This window comes from Solea senegalensis, linkage group LG14, assembly GCF_019176455.1.
Source record: "Solea senegalensis isolate Sse05_10M linkage group LG14, IFAPA_SoseM_1, whole genome shotgun sequence".
Taxonomy (NCBI): Eukaryota; Metazoa; Chordata; class Actinopteri; order Pleuronectiformes; family Soleidae; genus Solea; species Solea senegalensis.
Window position 1 is genome coordinate 15,239,711 of NC_058034.1, and position 18,961 is coordinate 15,258,671.

The window sequence follows — 18,961 nt, forward strand, 5'->3', positions numbered from 1 at the left end:
ACTGCATTGGCAGCCCAACAGGGATGAGTAAATGTCACCAACAGCAGAAGCAACATTATCAATTAAAGTCTGCTTAATTAATTGCCTGGAGGCAAAATGCTGTATAGGATTGGTCCAAATGATATTCATTAGAGGTTACACGCAGACTGACTTCCACTTACTGTACTTGCTCACAGTTGTGCATGCACATGGGCATTTTGGGAAGACTTACAGTTTAACCTCCAGACAAAGCTGTTTAATTTTTTATTTTTTACAACTGCTTGGGTTTTTTTTGCCCCCTTCACTGTTCCCATATTTTATCAAACTTAATTATTTTGTGAGTGCAGAATTATTATCATAAATAGAAATGATAATAATACCAAAGCTTTAAATAAACGACTCTGTAGCTGTTTAGAGAGTTGGAAGTAATACCAACTTATGTGCCAGTGAGTGTGTGTACTGCATGTGTATATAAGTGTATATATAGAACTCTGCAATACTTTGTTCGTGACATAGCGCTTTGGAAGTGCTGCAAAACATATGCTTTTGGGTTGAAAATGAAGCCAATGATATTATAAATGTGAAACAAAAGGAGGCAGGCAGAGCGAGACAATGAGAGAGATAGCGAGAAAATACAAAGAGAGACAGAGCGAGTAAGGGGAAAACAGAGGTGTGCATTCCTGTCACGGCTGCATGATAATTACTGATTCGTCAGTTATTGAAGACCTGCTCACTGCTTTTCATTACTAGCAGCAGACGTTCAATGAGAGCGCGAGAGAGAGAGAGAGGGTGGATGAGCAGGAAGGAATGAGGAGGAGAGTGGTGGTGTTAGGTATTGGGAAGGTTACCACCGGATGGCAGGGTGAGTAAGGGCACTGAGAAAAAGAATGGAGAAGGGAGAGGAAGAAGAAAATGTAGAGGTTGTCTATAGCAGTGAGCGAGAGAGAGAGAGGGGGAGAGAGAGAGAGGGAGGGGGGAGAGAGAGAGGTTGAGTGAGAGAAGTATATGAAAAAGCAGAGTGTGTTCCAACCTGGTCTGTGTGGTCCTGGGGGAAGCTCCACAGCACGGTTGGATCTAGAGGTAATTGACAGACAGCATTAATCAGCTGGTGAGAAACACATCGTCTTCGCTAGCTGCCTCAGAACACATACATATTAATGAGATGGGTGGGGGCAAGGGTGGCTGCTTCGAGTCTGTGCACGCACGCCTGTGCGAGCGCACGCGCACGCACGCACACACACACACACACACACAAGGCAGAGCATGCTGAAAGACAAGAGAGAGAGTGTGTCTAGGCTGTATGTGCTGTATAATATGCAAATCCATATTCTCAGTGTAGATATGATAGCTTATATTATACACCAAATCATGCTCGTTTAAGAAAGCCCTACCTACAGATACACTCATTTATTTGTTAAATGATTCCGACACTGATACGAGCCGGGATACTTAAAGTTAGGTAAAAAGGGAGGAAAAATGCCTCTACTTAACAGGTTTATTATTACTGTACACAGAAGACATTTGGGTCTTGTCGGGAAACGAAAGGCTGAAAGTTTAGCCCCCTAAATTTTAAATGTACAGTAAATGAAGCAATCATGATATCGACTAACATTATGGTAGTTACTTATCGTAAATACAAAACATTAAGGGGATTCAAAAGTTTTATCAAGGACATCGAGGGGTAATTGATTTAGGATAAGAGTGTCGATCAAGCAGAAATGTAAAGAAAAAATAGTTAAGGATGTTTTTCTTTTCTGAATTTTTTGTCAGAATAAATAACTAATTAACATAAACTAAAATAGTCCTTAAAAACCTAGAATAATCATTCTTCTTGTTTCACAATTTAGTAAGATTGGGAATGTTTTATGTAATTAAAAGACAAAGCATACCTCAAATAATAATAATCTTTTTTGTGTGAGTAGGAAGATGAGTATTTTGGTTTTTCACCATTTTCCGGAACAAATACACAAAACTCCACAATATGTCCACATAATTTGTCTCAGTAAGCTCAGCTGTCGGCCTAAGATTGCATCAGTGCCCCTGTAGCAGCATGTTTACATCTAACTTACAAACATGCCATGTTTTTCTTAGGCTTAAATATTGTGGTTGAAAGGAAGCAGCCACCCAGCCTCAGCCTGAACACAGGGGTCTCTGGTAAACATGGTCTCCACAGCTCCAAGGTCACCCTGTGACCTCAGCAGGAACAGCAAGAGTTTGAAGAGGCATGTATTCACATGCCAGGTTCATCGTCATGGACATTCCAAAGGCCCACGGGCTCATGATCATATCAGACTTCTGCTTTAACATCGCGAGCTGAATCTGGAAGTAACACGGCATGAAATAGAAGAAATACTCACCTGGAAAAAAACTAAATGAGATTGAGGAAACTGAACTTGCGCTGAATTATTGGATGACTGATAACAATGGTGTAGTCAGCTGGTGTATTCATTAAATACATTTTTATTTGCTGGCTGCACACTGTGTTTTTGTTTTGTTTTCTGTTGCGTCAGCGTTCGTCACTGAGCCACTAACTCAGCAGGTTGTAGTTCAACACACTGGATGCCAGCAACCCAAGCAGAGAGCAGCTGGCTGCTTAGCATCACAAATACTGAACTCGACCAAACCTAAAAAGCCTCGGTCCTCACCTCAAAAACATCTCTGCAGTGTAGATGTGTGAAAGTATAGCTAGAACACATTTCTCCAGGGAGCTTCAGCCATGGTCAGCGAACACTCACTCCCTCCGATTTATTGGTGGATATTCTATGTATATAATGTTTTTACAGTTCCTTACTCCTTCCACTATGCGTTTTCCTCTCATCATGTGATCATCTCTGTTGCTGCTCTCAGACAGTTACACTTCCACTTTCAAAGTCTGCCTGTTAGATAGATAGTGGGACAGTTATGTTTGCGTATGTGCATGACCACAGTTTAACGCCAGGTACAAGTGCAGCATTTTATTCCATAAATATTGGGACAGAAGTAACTGTTTTAAATGATTAAAATCTTTGTTGTTGATAGTTTACCTTTAAATTATGAGACTGAGGTGGTATATGTGCCTACAATACTATCCAGCACATGTGGCCAAATAAGTGAACGTAGGTTTAATAAAGCCAGCAGAGAGGACATGCACATAATGTGTGGAGCAGTTTACAAAGTAACACGCTGTCTGAAAGACAGAGGGGGTGCACGGGAGTACAATGTATGAACGGATGACAGGACGCAGCAGACTCCATGATGACTTACATAATCCTGTTGGATAATTTCATGGGCCTCATCTTGAAAGAGTGGCAAAGGAAAAAAAAGCGGCACAGCTTACAGCTCTACACCCCAACCCCAACTGCTGCCTTATCCAATTCCTATGATCTGCCACAGTTAGGGCTATTTTATGCTGATTTACTGGGTGAGAGGATGGGAAGTCCTGCTGGACAATGATACAAGACAGAGGAAAAAAAGGACAAGAACTACAGAAAAGAGGAGGAAAGGTGGGTGGCTTGTCGTGCCCCAGTTTATAGTAACTTTTGCCTTCTTTACCAAAGTGATGTATAAAAGGCGTGCAAATAATAAAATCTTCTCCATATTCCACAAATCCAAACTATAGTGTCCATGTTCACAGCTGAACCAACAGGCTATATGTATAATATATGTATATATTACAATTTTCTTTTTCATGATCCAGCAAAAGCAGTAATAACCTATTATTTAAGAGTGATGAACAATTTAATGTCCTATCCTTTAGGACAGTCATTCAAACAAGTGAAGTATATATGTGTACATATATATATATATATATATATATACACATATGCAAACACATATTTATATATATATATATATATATACACACACACACACACATATATATGTACATATCGATAGTGAAGAAAATTACATCGCAATATTAAATTATTATCTTCCACAACCTTTCCTCCCCTTCATCTCAGCCTCTGTCCCCTGCTCTTATTTTTTTTTTCCCCTCGCTCTCTTGTGTCCGTATGCCCCTCCCTTCAGACATGCTGGGCGTGTGGTGTACGCGAGAGGGAGCCTGAAGGGAGTCGGGGCTGTAAGTTGAAGGTTACAGAGGTGAAGAGGAACCCTGCTGCTCTGCCAGGGGACACAAATGTCACCATGACAGATCCTGCACTGGTTAATCCAGCCCCCCTTTGTATATATACACACACACACACACACACACACACACACACAAAGAGCTCTGCGATACTGACCAAAAACATTATGCAGTTTCTTAATGAATTCTAAAAGTACTTGTGTCAGTTGGCAAAATGTGCAAAGATGACTTGCAACCATTGGAGCACAAGCACACAAAAAAAGAAACTCAGGTGCAAACAAGTTGTTCATGAATTGCTCAGATGAAATGTGTTGCCACAAGTTGAATATTTGTAGTGCAAGACAGATGGATTCTGGTCAAAATATTTCTTTCTGCAGCCTCTAAGGAAGTCAACTGAAATCAAATGTTTTTGGCTTGTTTGTAAGGTCATACAACATGTTCTACATGTTGCAGAGAATGGTGGCTTTCCGTCAAAGTTGACAATTACAAAGCTGCATTTACACTGCATAGTGCAAGTGACCCAATTCTGATCTTTTCCTCCCATGTGGCACAAATCAGATATGACCCATGAACATGTAAGCCGGCAAAAAAGCACATGACTTCAGATGTCCTCGGTCTTGTTTCAAGCCTCATTTGTATGTGGAAATAAATCCAATATGAATCGGCTATGTGCATGTGTGTCTGCCCTCTGAATGTCAATGCCACTTTTACATCCTTAAAAATGCAACAGTATAGCAAATGATGTAAACACATGTCTCTCTTTCAACCGGGGTGATGGAGGACAAGGGCTCGAGCCAGTGGACTTGTGTCGAGGTTCCGTGCCTTTGTGGGGGGGTGAGGGGGGGAAGGATTTTTAGAATCTCAAAATAATAGCATTATCACTTTGTTTCCATTTTGGCCTGAACATTTTCAGGTCAGCAGCCAAGCCCACCCTGCAGGTTGTCACCCCAAGTCAATACTTAACACTACTGAAAGACAATATGAGCAGGTTGTCAAAACGATTGAATGGAGACAACATATCGGCATTGGGCATCAACACCTGCAGTTACTGTAAATGCAGGCAAGTGCACATATGCACACGCAAATACACAAACTCAAACACACACTGAAAAGTTACATAAAAATGTCCAGTGTTTTGTTAATGGACACTACGTAAGCACAATCATCTGACAATCACAGCATTTCTGTAATTCTTCTTTTTTCATACAGTTTTTATGAACATGCCTGAGCTGTTTATAGCTCTGACACAGAACCTTTTTCCCATTAAACATTCATATGTTAGACTTCAGCCTCTCACTCTCAAAAAGAAAACGATTCAGAACATTTTTATAGTATTTCCTACAGTTGACAAAATCTACAAAGAGTTGTTTAAACTGTGTAAAAAACAGTCCATTTCATGTGACACCAGTGGCAGCCAGAGTGACGAGGGGAAAACAACCAATGGCATATTTCACCCCCGCCGAGTGTAAACAGATCCTATGGGTGAGAATTGAATTGAAATCACCTATCCAGAGTTAGATTCCTCCATTCACACCACAGAAAATGGAGGTGGGAGAATGTGACGACAAGCTCAAGCAGGGACCGTTGGTCTTTGTGTGCAAAGGGCAAATGTGTCTGTGTGCAAATGTGTGCTCTACAAATGCATGCGTGTTTACAGACAGATAGCAAGCTCGGGAGTGAATATTTTTCTGTACAGTAGCATGTTCATTGATCCCAGAGGGCTTCAAGCGTGGGTGACCTCCAACAGTAACGATGGGGCAACATGAAAGCAGCCCTGAGCCGTGACACAGATACTGGGGAGGGAGGGAGGGGGGCTGAGGTGGTTGAGATGGACAAAAATCAATGTTTGGGGTATTCCTGAGACACCTGTCTTTAAATGTCGGAGAGGAGAATGAGCGAGGAGAAAGGAGGGTTAATAGGTGAAGGGTGCTGGGAGCTGAGAGCAGGGCAGCAGGGAAGGGAGTGGGAGGAGGACGGATGATGCGATGGTAAGAAATGGTTGGATGCTCATGAGTGGGAGGTAGATCTCTCCTCTCTCAAGTGACACTATTCCTTCCTACCTACTCAGGTGGATCATTAAATGTGACGGGATTAAACAGAATAAATTAGCAAGGTATATGTGCATCAAAACATAAGAGCAACAACAAAAAAATATATAAGCCTACACCTTCATCTCTTATGCCTCTGCATAAATGTATTCGCTGGCACTAACAAGTAGGCTAAAAATGAAAAAACACTGGCATCTTCATCTTGGCAAAAACCTATGCTTCTTGGGATTTCCGAGTAGGCTAAAAGAGAGGCTGTTGGCAGAGAATGTCATTTCTAATGCTGCCCTAATGCTGCTGGCTTGAAGAAAAAGTTGGCACATACTGTAACACTTGTGTGTCACAAACCACACACTGCCCAGCACTGCACTGCAAGCTAAACTTAAAGTCATGTTGTCACTAACCTAGAAAAATAAGCCCAAACTTACTTACTGCCTTACTTTGAATGATGTAAAGCTTTGGCGAGAGAAAAAATAGCCTGTGACAGTGTTGGAGAAAGTGTACGATAAATATGATATACACCCACAGAACAGGGGGCACAGTGTTTCTATAGCAGCACCTTAGATGTTGTGGCCTGAATGCCTGATTCAGGCTTTAAAACTAAGAGAGACTGCAGCAAAACACAACAAAGACCTAACCCTAAATCCAGTGTGAATACACATTTAGATGAAAGCTTCTCGTTTATAATTCTCTATACTATGTGATTCAAACACAGACGTGGAGCCCTCATGGCCATCCAGTGTTCTAATAGCATAAAAAAATGCACTTTTTTCACCTTATTCTGCAGATAACTGAATGTGTGTTGTGCGTGAATGGGGGGCCTGTTTGTTAAGAGAGGCCAAATCCCATATGGTGAACAGCAGCTCCTCTGGTGAGAAGAGAGGCTGTGAAAGCCACCGGCAGCCCCTCTTCTCCATCCATGCTCCGGAGATGAAGGGATGTAGTGCCTGCCTCTCCTTGTTCCTTCTTTCTCTCGCTCCCTTTGCCTCCTCTCCTCCCTCTTTCTTGGCCAGGGGTTAAACTGCTGCACTCTAACCTCCTTGGCAATGATTTCATTCACTCTGTTTCACTGACTCACTCTCTCATCTCGGAGAGAGACTTATTTCACAGTATGTAGTGGATTAGGCCCTCTCATATGCCCCCAGACAAAAGCATTGTTTTAGCACTGGCCTGTTAGCTGTAATGGGAGGAAGCTACCGCTACTAACCATCCACAATACGGCCATTGTGGACACGGGGCTGGAAGGACCCTGCCTCAGAGGCCGTCTAGACTTTGAGCCTGGGCCGACTGGAGAAACACAGGGAGAAAATCCCATCAGGCAGTGGAGTGAAAGTTAACTAAGGTAACCTGCTGTGAACCTGATGAAGATGTCAAGCCAACATATGGCAAAAATGTCTATTGTCAGAACAAGGAGCTTTCTTCCCTCTGAGGGAGGGTACGGTGGAGTAGGGGGAGGAGGTGAGGTGTGCCTAAAGCAGACTAGAGGGGGCTGTTCAACCTCAGGGATGGAATAACTGTGGTGGTCATCGTTTTACTTCTGGATCAGTAGCCTTATTCTGGCCGGGAGGAGGCCCAACCCCTCCACTCACAACTAAAGGAGTAAGCAGATTAACTGGCGTCTTTCAAAGGAAGGCCAGCAGAAAGAAAACCACACTCACAGACGTTTAAAACCTTCTTTTTTTTTTTTTTCATTTGCCTATCGCGTCTCAGACTGCACACTGAAAATGGCATTACATTTCATGCTGATTTAGTGAGCAGAGGTTTTGAGAAAAGAGAAACTTCTTAAACGATGATATGGTCCTTAAGTTTACTGATACTGATTTGTCACACTATGTTGTTAAACCCGAGGACTTGGGATTGGCAGAAACAGATCAGCGTTAATCATTGATTACATGGATTGAATTAGAAGAAGACTAGTTGTAAATGTGCTTATGAAAAACACACAAAAGGTAGCTTCCTTCAGATGAAGTCTTTGAAAAGGGTCTGGATTTAAAAAGGAGTGGAAAAACTTTCATTTCCAGCACTTCCATGAAAATCTGAATAAACAAAAAACAATCTCTAAGGTAGAGCCTTTTTTACCAGCCAAGAAAAAAAAATAAACTGGCAGACATCACATGTGAGCGATGATGGCCTGGGGGATTTCTAAGCCATTTCTACAGACACATCTGAAGAAGATAAACAACAGCCTCACCCTCACTGGAAGGAGAAGAAAGAAAGAAAGCGCTGCATGGTGATGATGTGACCCTATTAATGCCACATTAGTTGTTCTGTCTTCCCAGCTCTATGAGAAAAATGCTTCAGTTGGACGAGTTGAGAGAGTGAGAACACGAGAGACAGAGGGGGAGAAGAGGTGAAGAGACACACACAGAAAGAGAGAAGTGAAAGTGATACTGTCTCCAGGCTAGTCGGGATGCAACCCAATTTCACAGCTTCACGAATGAGTGGCACAGCATATGGATGCAACCTTTGTGACAGCCTCTGTGTATCACCACAAATCAGCATTGATATTCCCAGTCAGATTCCATACTGGTCCAACATTATGTCAGACACCAGCTACGCATGACTGCATCTTCAACGCAGTACACAGACAGCCTGTTTGTTGTGTGAGTGTGTGTGTGTGGGGGGGGGTGTTAGATTCTTAAGATAAGCCAAAACAAACCACTGTGTCCAAAGACAGACTCCACTCTCCTACTTTGTTTTTTTTTTTTTGTTTTTTTACTGAAACAACTACAGCTGCCACCGAACCCAGGCTCTGACATTAAGGCAGTAATGTTTCCGGAAATCTGAAATCGCAGATATTATCCAAAATGTTTATTTTCAGCAGCACTGTAACAGTGATTCCAACGCAGGTCATTGGCTGATTTTTTAAAAAAAACGTAGACTACTTCATGCAAATGTTTCCATATGGTTCAACCATCTGCTTCAGACAAACATCTATGAAGGCTTACTACACTTATATCTGTTTTACTGAGCTAATGTGCATGAAAAGACATGGAGGATTAGAAAATGACAATTAAGTAATACTGTATTTATTTTGTACTTGTTTGTTCTGTTCTAATCTTAATCTTTAAAAAGTATAATTTTTAAATGTAATGATATTAAAGTCTCTGTATCAAGTTTAAAATTCCAGTATCGTGACCGACAACCCTAGTGTAAAATAATATAGATTGTGGGGGTTTTCATGTTTATTCTTGTTTATTCCTGTGTGAAAAATTGTTTGTTATGGTTGCAAACTGTTGACTCTGCTCTGAAAAAATGGAATGACAGATTTTTTGTGAAGTCTCTTCTGACAGAACTGGCACCTTGGCCTGATGAGCATGACAAATTTTTTTTTAGTTTTTGGATGCACAACTTTAAAAGTTTCAGAAAGCTGGAGATCAGGTCATTGTCAGACAGTTACATGTGCTCGGGAGCGAGGTTCCTTTTTCTCGTCTTTGAGGTGGTGGTTGCAGCATCAGAGAAAACACTGTGTAGCACAGCAGCTCCTTGAGGTGTTGAGAGGATCGATCTCAGTTAATGTCATATGGCACAGCACCCAGAGGCAGCCGTGTGGTGCTGATGACAGTGTAAAGCCTTGCCTTTGGCGGCTACATGCTCGGTGCTGCAGAGCTGTGATTTGAAGTTCACATGTAAAGGCTGACAGACAGACAGCTCTCAGTCAGGCAGTCAGACAGTCAGTGAGTCAGCCAATCTTTCCACGGGGATGAAAATGCACGTGTTATCTGTTAAAAGTATACAAACACATTCATCGGGGTCTCAGCGCTCTGCAGGACTGATGGGGAAAATGCTGAGGGGAAAAATATTGGGCAAACTTTTTATAATTATATATTATAATAGCATAAGTATACAACCACAGAAACTCAAATATTTCCTTATAATTCAAATGGCTACATTAGGAAAAGTGGATATTTTGGAACCCTAGTGTTTAGTTGGAGATAAAAAAAAAATAACCCTAAGTCATTAATTTTTCTTAATTCTCTAATTGCCCTTTTCCAATTTTCTTTCTCCAGGACTTATGTTTTGTTTTTGTTTTTTTAGTTTAACACAACCTTAAATGAGTAAAGGAGTATAAGTCAGAAATGTCTATCTTAATTAATATCAGCACCAACAATCAATAAATAAAGGTGATTTTAGTTTGCATCAATCATCATTTTATTTTTATTCCAACAGTTCATTTATTTGTCAATACATGACATTATAACTGCACACCCTTCACTTCACTTCCCACACAAACCCGGGTGGTTGATGTGGATTAATAAACACAAGTCATACCCACTGTGGACCGATTACTTTCAGGCTGATCTCACAGCTTCAGCTCCCTGTCATCCACATTCACACAGGACCCTGATTTATAGCTGCAGTTAGAAACTGAGTTCCATAAAGATAACTGCTGAACCATTAAATTACTTAAGACCTAATTAAAGTAGCAGCTTACGATTATTTTTCACATAGTTATTACAGATTAATTAATGAATTACTCACTTTGTTAAAAAAAAAAAATAAAGGCAAAAAAAAAAACAAGGTATGACGCAAACCATTATTGCAAAATCAAGATCTTTTGTGGTAATGAACTGTTATGCTGCGATGGAAGCACTTTAAATTATAATTTTAGAGTGTTTCGGCAAGAGACCTATAAAAGGTACGTCTGTTTAAATGGATTTAACACTCAATGTTCAAGTCAGTGTAAGTGTTTATGTGTACATGTGAAATCTATTTCACATGTTTAATTTGCCTCCATGTTAAAAAAAGATATTTTAGGGGAGAGCAAAGATCCAAGAAGAGGATGTCAAATCATGAAAGGCCCACTGAGGCAAAATGTGATTTTTAAATTTGACTATCCAAATAAAACTGATTTGATTCACTGATTAACATTTTATACTCGTAAGTAAATGCTTATTAGTGAATAAGTGCCCACAGTCATGCTCAAATATTTAAAATTCATCTTACAGTGGTACTCAGATAAGATCAAATCGATAACCATTACAAAAACACATTTGCATCCTTTACTAACAAAGCAACGCTGCAGCAGCGGAACAGGTCCTGAGACCAAGCTGGATAACACTTGTTTTAATCTATAACTGACCACAAAGAAGTTTAAACGGCATTATTATTTGCAGTTTGTCTCAAAAAGAACAACTGTTCATTCAAATGTTCTACTTAATACCATGCAGTAAAATTGGAATTGTCCACCACTCAACAAAACTTCACTTAACAACAGAAGAGTGCTTCTCTCACTGGTCTTGTCAGAACGGCTAAGATTTGAATTGTGGTTAGGTTGAGTTTAGGATTTAATTGTTGTTTAATTATGGTTATGGTAAGAGAAAACACTTTGTTTAGGCTGCCCCAATGAGTTCAATTTATTCAATGCAGTGTCCTTAAAAAGGATAGCTGTGTGTGTGTGCGTGTGCACGCATGCGTGCGTGTGTGTGTGTTTTCAGTAAACAAAGACTTTGGACGAATAGTATGATTTGCAGTGATAAATGGTCTCAGACACTCGCAAAGCCATCAAGAGCGACCTATATTTGCAGTCTTGAAAAATAGGCCAGAAACCAAATTAAGGGCCAGTGAGGGTAACCCGCACGTAAACGCCATCATCTTCCCAGTAATTGTGTGGTGTAAGGCAACACAGGAGCAGCCTTGAGTGGAGACATGTAGCCTTAGGGCAAGGGCTGTTGACATGTAAATAGTGAGGACAGAAGCTGAAATGACAGCACAGACAGTATAGCCTTGCACCACTACTTCTGCTTGACATGGGTTCGGCCTCGGCTACAAAATTACGGTCTAAAGGTAAACAGCCTAGATGTCAAGATACCGGTACTCACATCATGTCAATAAGTAGGGTGATTTCCTTAATTGCCAGTGAAAATACATTTCTGTCTTTCAGATTATTTAGACCATCAGTCTATGTGGCAGCAGCCCACACACTTCAAGAGAGCGCCTCTGTAGCCATCTCTGCCATTCAGATCACCTCACATTACCCTTATGCTGAAAAAAGAAAATACCTGTGGTTATAATCTACTAAATACATGCATTTTTCTACTAACCATTACAGGTAAATGTTTCCACAGGACGTCACAGAACATGCTACATCTTGTTCAATATGACATCCAGGACAGTTAAATCTTGAATTTCTCAAACTCAACTTCAAAGATTCCCAATACCCAAGAATAAGGCGACACTTTTGCACTGTCCTGTCCCAAGTCCTGAATACATTTTTTGAATGGCTTTGAGGTTATATGCTGAGAATATCTACTAAGAAATGACCATGTGCTTCCAACTTTCTAATAGAAGTAGTATTTAATCAAATTGCATTGACTGTGGCGTAGTACATATATAACTTAATCTACATTATCGATTTTGTTCCAACAAAATTGTATTTGATTTCATGAGTGATCTTTATTTGTATACATTATCTTGCCGTACAATAATGTGTCACAATCTCTGGTTTAATTCATAGGTTTGTTATCTGCAATAATCCAAAGGGCAATGGAAAAATCATATTCCCTAAATTGCATTGCCACTGACGACTGTTGTCATGACAAGTGAGTCAGCTGAAAATCCTCTTAAAATCCTGCCATCATTAAATCTGCTCAACATGACAGTCATGGATGTCAACATATTTTTTTCTTTTTGGGGGGGTGGGGGGGAGGAGAGAGAATCCAATTTGTAAGACTAGAACAGATTACCATCACTGCACTAATCCTTTTCATTTGTGGGCTAAACTAGGCCACATTGGTGTTACATGCATAAGAAGAACCGGCCAATCATTGTTTTTTGACTCAGAATGATTGGTTGCGTGTGTTTGTGCGTGTGCAACTGTGTGTGTTTGGTTGCATACGCTTATGCCATCTGCTGCGCTGAACATATAACCTAAAACTCCTGGCAATCAACTGTCATCGAGCTTAGCTGACAGATATATTCTGCATTCATCAAAATCTTCTCACTTTAAAATATTGATCAGGTCCCTGCTTTTCCCTACTTATTCACCGAGGAAAGGGTAAATCTAAAAATAGCCCGCGAGTGTCAGTGCCTAGAAGTCTTTCCATGTTCTCTCCGTCTGGAAGCATTAGTGAATTCAGATGAGCCTTCTGCAGCTCCCACGGCTTCTGAGTCTCCTTCTTATGCCCAGCCACACACATCCACGCAGCCGTGTACGCACAGCCACAGTACACACAATACACTTAAAAATATACCTCTTAATACAGTCACAGAGAACACCGTTTTCCCCAGGAATTTCAGTACTGCTTCCGTAAAAAGGAAAGGTAAGCCTGCAACCCGCACACCATCTCACCTCTCAGTCTACAGACTACTGCCACCATCATATCCACATTACATTACATTACTTTCTCTTCTCCATCTTCCATCCCTATATCTGTCCAACTCCACCTCATTTTGCCCCAATTCCTCAAGGACTGGTTAATAACGCTTTGTACTCTGAAGACAGAAAAGTTCCCTCGCAGCAGTCGACGCGGTGGTGGCGGTGTGCATGTGTCTGTGTCAAAACAAGGAGTGTAACAAGGTCACATGGTGCCACCTGAAATGTCCCAGTGACCCGTTTCCTCCACTTTCCCCCGTAGCGCTCGCCTGTCTCTGTCATAACGAGTGATAGTCAGAAAAGAGGGTGAGAAGGTTTGCACCTTGATTGCGACTGTGAAACTGAGTGATAACCACAAAACTGTTGATATGCAAAAGGAAGCACAGGTAGTGTGTCAGGAGATGTGCCACGTGGGTGAAAACACGTATGTGTGAAAAAGGCAGCTGCTCCTGGACAGCGAAAACTGTAATAACAAATGAGCCACATTAGCTCTGACAGGCAATGGTGAATTCTTCTGCAATGAAAGAGGTGAAAATCACTGAAAAGTCTGCAATATTTGTCTTATTTAAAAATACAAAGATAAAAACTTCAAAGCATGAATAATAGCTCACAGGTCGCATGTCTACACTAACAAAACAATTCTCAATTTCACACTAAAATTGCAAGCGATGCAGTGAAAGTGCAAAGTCTCGTGGTGATGCTCCGACTTCAACACAAGTAAATATTAATTGAACTAAAGCTCGACTTGGCTGAAACGTGAGGGCAGCACTCGTCTCTGTTTCTTTTGAATGAGAAAGAAGCTGGAACCAAACCCAGTAAGCAGCAGGCCACTACACGGTTACTGAATGGATGAGTGGCTCCAAGTAGGGAGTTACAAATAACTCCAGACAAGGACAAAGGAGCAAGGCTGGAGAGCAATGAGAGACACATTCACACCGACTCAGCCAACTTTGTGGTCTGGTTGACCAAAAAAAAAAAAAAAATACAAACAATACACTTGTGTAATACACTTGGGATGAAAGCGTGACAAAAATAAACTCAGCACTAACAGGTGATTCTACCTTAGAGACTGGATTCACATTGATTAGTCTACACTTGATTTGTGAACATGTAAATGTTTATACAACAAGATGTTTAATGTCCCAAGAAGGTTCTCCACACTCAGTAACATGCAGGTTACAACCCAGTGTATGTTAGGCTCACGTCAAAAAATATCAACTGCTGTTTTTACAAATTTATTTGCTCATTTATTTGTTAATTTCATGATTATTCTTATATAGTGATTTAGTCAGTAGCACATTTGAATGTTCTACAATCTAAATCTTTTGACATTTCAGCCAATATCAGTAGAATAATTATTTTTAAGTGATTCTTAATGTTCCTCTAATGTTTCCAGGAAATGAGTAGCTTCCATATATTGCATGTTTTGCAGGACACTTAAACAAATGTGTAAGATCTAATGCTATGTCATTAAGTCATTGTACAAACAGCCAACTAACTGAGACCTGACATGCAGACACAAAATAGGGTTAGATCAGATTGCTCTGTGGGTCCAACGTGATGCTAGATTTACTCAGAAGACACAGAGTAACCATTTCTTAGAAATCACTACTGTCTTGTTATAAGGAAAGTGAAAAGACTTCTTCAATTCTTTTCATACGAAACAGATAAAAGACAACAGGGACTTGTGTGATAGCTGTAATTCTTTGTAAAAAAAAGAAAAGAAAAAAAAAGCCAATTTAGCAAAGTCATACGAGTGAGACAAAAGAGAAAAGCAGAAGGGTTGCAAGATAAACAAAGTGTGAGACCCTGGGGTCCTCTCAGGAGTGTGAGTAGAGGAGTGTGGCCTCTCTAATGACCAATCAACACCCTCCTTGTTGCCATGGCATCTGTTAGTACTCCAATGGCCTCCCATCTAAGTGTGAGCAATGAACTCAACACACAGCCAGAATCCAATCAGATCGCAGCACCGACAACGCCCGGGTCAAGGAGCAATTCTGACATTTTGCAGAATGTCAACGTTCAACCTTTTCTAAAAGTTTTACAAAGGAGTCTTGCTCTACGAATACAAAGGGTGGATATGGGAAGAGCTGGAAGCCAAAGGGGGGGGGACATCACAGTGAGAGCACTACAGCAGGAAAGGAGGCAGTTTGATAATAACTAGCGAACAGCAGGTGACACTGTGAAACCTCGGGGTCTCAGTGGAAATGTTCTTAGAATTCAGAACACAAGTAACTTTTCATAATTGGACAAAGTGAAGCTATAAGGCCGATCAAAGGCCTTACACTTTTTCCTTTTCTCCAATCTGAAAATGTGTGCAAGTGCATAGTGATATTTTCACAGTTAACAAGAATTAGTGACAAGATCTCTGAAAATGTAGACAATAAACCTGTCACTTTTCTCCGTAAAAAAGTCACATGCTTAATAGTATACAGTATGAATACCAAGCATAAATGCAATATATGGGCACAAGGTCACAATAATTGTCTTTTAGGCGTGCATTCTTACTGATTACAGCAGTTATCAGTGTCCACATGACACCTGTGTCTCAGACAGAGTCGCTCTTTTACAGATGAGACCACTCACCTGTTTTTACTAGGGATGGGCATGACTATTCCATTATTAGTTTGATTATAAATAGTTGATTAGTTTATGTGAATATACATCATTATATGAAAAAAACACAAAACCTAAATAAAATATTTATCAATAATTTTCAGTGATTAAAAAAAAAAGACTTCTGCTCCACTGACTACCTAATTTGTGGTGCATCTATTATCACATTGTGGCAGCATTTGTTTGTTATACCTTGTGTGTTTGCAGAAGTGATTACATTTAAGAGGTTTCTTGAATACATCTCGCAGCAGCTCCTCCGAGCTCCAGATGATGTAGATCGCACAGAGGTGATGAAATATACCAGGGTCTTTGAATGCATCTCATTAGCTGCTCCTCTTAGCTCAACACTCTTAACATACTTTCACAATATTCAACAAATAATCCCTTTTAATATTCAAATAGTCCATCCCTAATTTTTACAACCAGTCACACACGTTTCATAGCAAAATAGAAAATGAAAATGATCTTTCACCATAGTTTCAATATCTATATCTTCTAAGTAGAAGCATGCTAGTATCTCAGTTCCTTGAATCAATTTTTTCAGTAAAGCTTTATTGTGAAATATGACTAATACTGTATGACTGATACGGCCTGGAGTTTGCATGTCCTCTCTATGTGCTTGTGGGTTCCCTCCCACAGTCCAAAAACATGCAGAGGTTAATTTGACACTCTAAATTGCTTGAATGGTCGTTTGTCTCGTTGTGTTGGCCTCTGTGATGGACTGCCGACCTGTCCAGGATGTTCGATGTGGAGGATGAAGCAGTAGACAATGAAAGACCAACAGAACCGATGCATGGATTTATACTGCAGAGTCCTGGCATTTGAGTTGTGAAGGCATATTTAAAAGGATATTATTCATGACCGTTTTAAAAGGCCAACCCCCCGTGTGAGATGCAGTTGCTCAGTGACACAGCCTTCACACACGGCATTAAGTATAGAGTATGTATATATGTAAAATCTGTAAAGCCAGGTGAATTTGTGTTTGGGCCACATAAATAAAATTGATTTGATTTGTGTTGAGTGAAACGAAAGGGCTGAAGCATCTAAAACACATGGACACACCCCTGGGCAGAATGTCAAGTCTATTGCAAGGCACAGTAAAACATTCACATTCACTCAAGGACAAAGTAGAACTCCCAATTCATCTGACCTGCATGTGTGAACTGTGGGAGGAATTCAGAAAAAGAAAAACAGCATGCAAAGTAAACCACAAAGAGAAGAACCAGGGCTTTATTTCAAACCCAAGCCCCTACAGTCCTGAGAGGTATTAGGACTAGCACAGCTGCCCTCATTGAAGGTTGATTTTTTTTTTTTCTTTTTTACAATAAATCGTTCCCCTAATTGCAGCATGAATGTTGCTGTAAAATTGATATGGTGATCTATTAAGTTTATTGCTTTGTTACTGGGAACAATCTGGCTAGAGGGAGCGAGCGAGGACAGGTAGCATCTGTCCCCTCCTACTGCCTTGGCAGCATTAGTGTCATCTGCTAGCTGTGGCAGCATCTTGGAAGCACATCAATATGGCTTTATGTAGCCAGGGCCGCTAGTAGCTAGCATGCCAGTCACGCTCTCAGGCAACGCTCGCTCACAGACTGAGCATCCACAGAGCAGTGAGCCAACAGAGCTAAGCGGAACTGAGCTCAGGCTGAACAGGGAGGCCAGGTCCCTGTGGACTGCATGAGGAGAAGGGCCAATGTCTGTCATCTATGCACACATCCGTGGTTAGAAGTGTGGGGCCAAGTCCAGATATTGACAATGCCACAATTGTAACTGTGAGCTCTATTTTCTTTTTTTGTTTTTTTCCATTTCTCTCCCCAGCATTGCTCCGGTTATGGAATGTTGATGCTATCGTAAAAATCTCAGTCACTGACAAGTCTCAGGGAAGTGAGGAGACGGCAACTCCAACTGCCAAGAAAACAAGAAAACCTCTTATTGACATGTTATAATCAAACGTATGTCATTGTGTATCCATAAGTGTTGTTACCTCCTGTACAAATGTAATGTTATCAAGGATGGTCAGGAAAAATCAAACCCTTGGCAGTGATAATTAGGACTTTTTCAACAGGATCATAACTGGACAATTGGCAGTGTTATATGCTATTATTTCCACGGTTGTAAATCACAAGCATACTCCATTACACAAATTAAGACACAATCTTAATGTGTATACTCCTCAGTCAGATCCCAAATCGACAAGAATCTTGTGAGACCTCTCTAAAACCAAGGGTGTTTCTGAACAGTGTGAACAAAGATCTAACTTGACTGTGTTTATTTTAGGGGAACTGATCTTAGATGGGTCCACTGTGGGAAAATGGTGGTTCGCACTTGCGCCTTACAGCAAGAAGGGTCACGGTTTAAGTCACATAACAGTCAGGGTCATTCTGTGTGAAGTTTGCATGTTCCCACAATCCAAAACCATGCAGATTAACAAGAGACCCTTAATTGACCATAGTTGTGAATGTGACTGTCAAAAGATACGCAATGTAAAGTGCATGTTTTTATTTGGCTCTGTACAAGAAAATTGATTTGATGGATGGATGAACCCATCGGAACTAAATTACTGCCCCATTAATTGCCCCAATATTTAAAACAGATATTTCCTTAATCTAACAACAGTCACTGCGTTTTTAGTTCAAAATGCCAGGTATCTAAACAGTTAGGAGTGGGATGTACTATGTATGCTGTTATCAACCTATGCCAACATATAGATCCAGTTATATGGAACATATGCATTAAGTGCAGCCAATAACATTAACCTCAACAGGAAACAGTTTCTTGAAATGCACAATTACAGACTGGTGACTTTGCCTCTTTGACAATAGGTGTATTCTTGATCTAAACTTTACATGTATTATGAATGGATTATTTTTTTTATAGTGTCACTAACTTCATTTCGAATCGCCAGGCCATCACAAACAGAAATATTACCTTGTGGGCTAA

General features: G+C 40.5%; 1 protein-coding gene across 3 annotated transcripts in view; it reads right to left on the reverse strand.

Annotated features, from left to right (window-relative positions):
• Window positions 1–18,961, reverse strand: part of dennd1b (DENN/MADD domain containing 1B) — a 97,943-nt gene that overhangs the window by 75,025 nt on the left and 3,957 nt on the right. For all 3 annotated transcript variants that reach the window (XM_044044702.1, XM_044044701.1, XM_044044700.1), the window contains exon 3: window positions 1,010–1,053. In XM_044044702.1, the coding sequence (XP_043900637.1) occupies window positions 1,010–1,053 (44 nt within the window). The remainder of the gene's footprint in view (window positions 1–1,009; window positions 1,054–18,961) is intronic.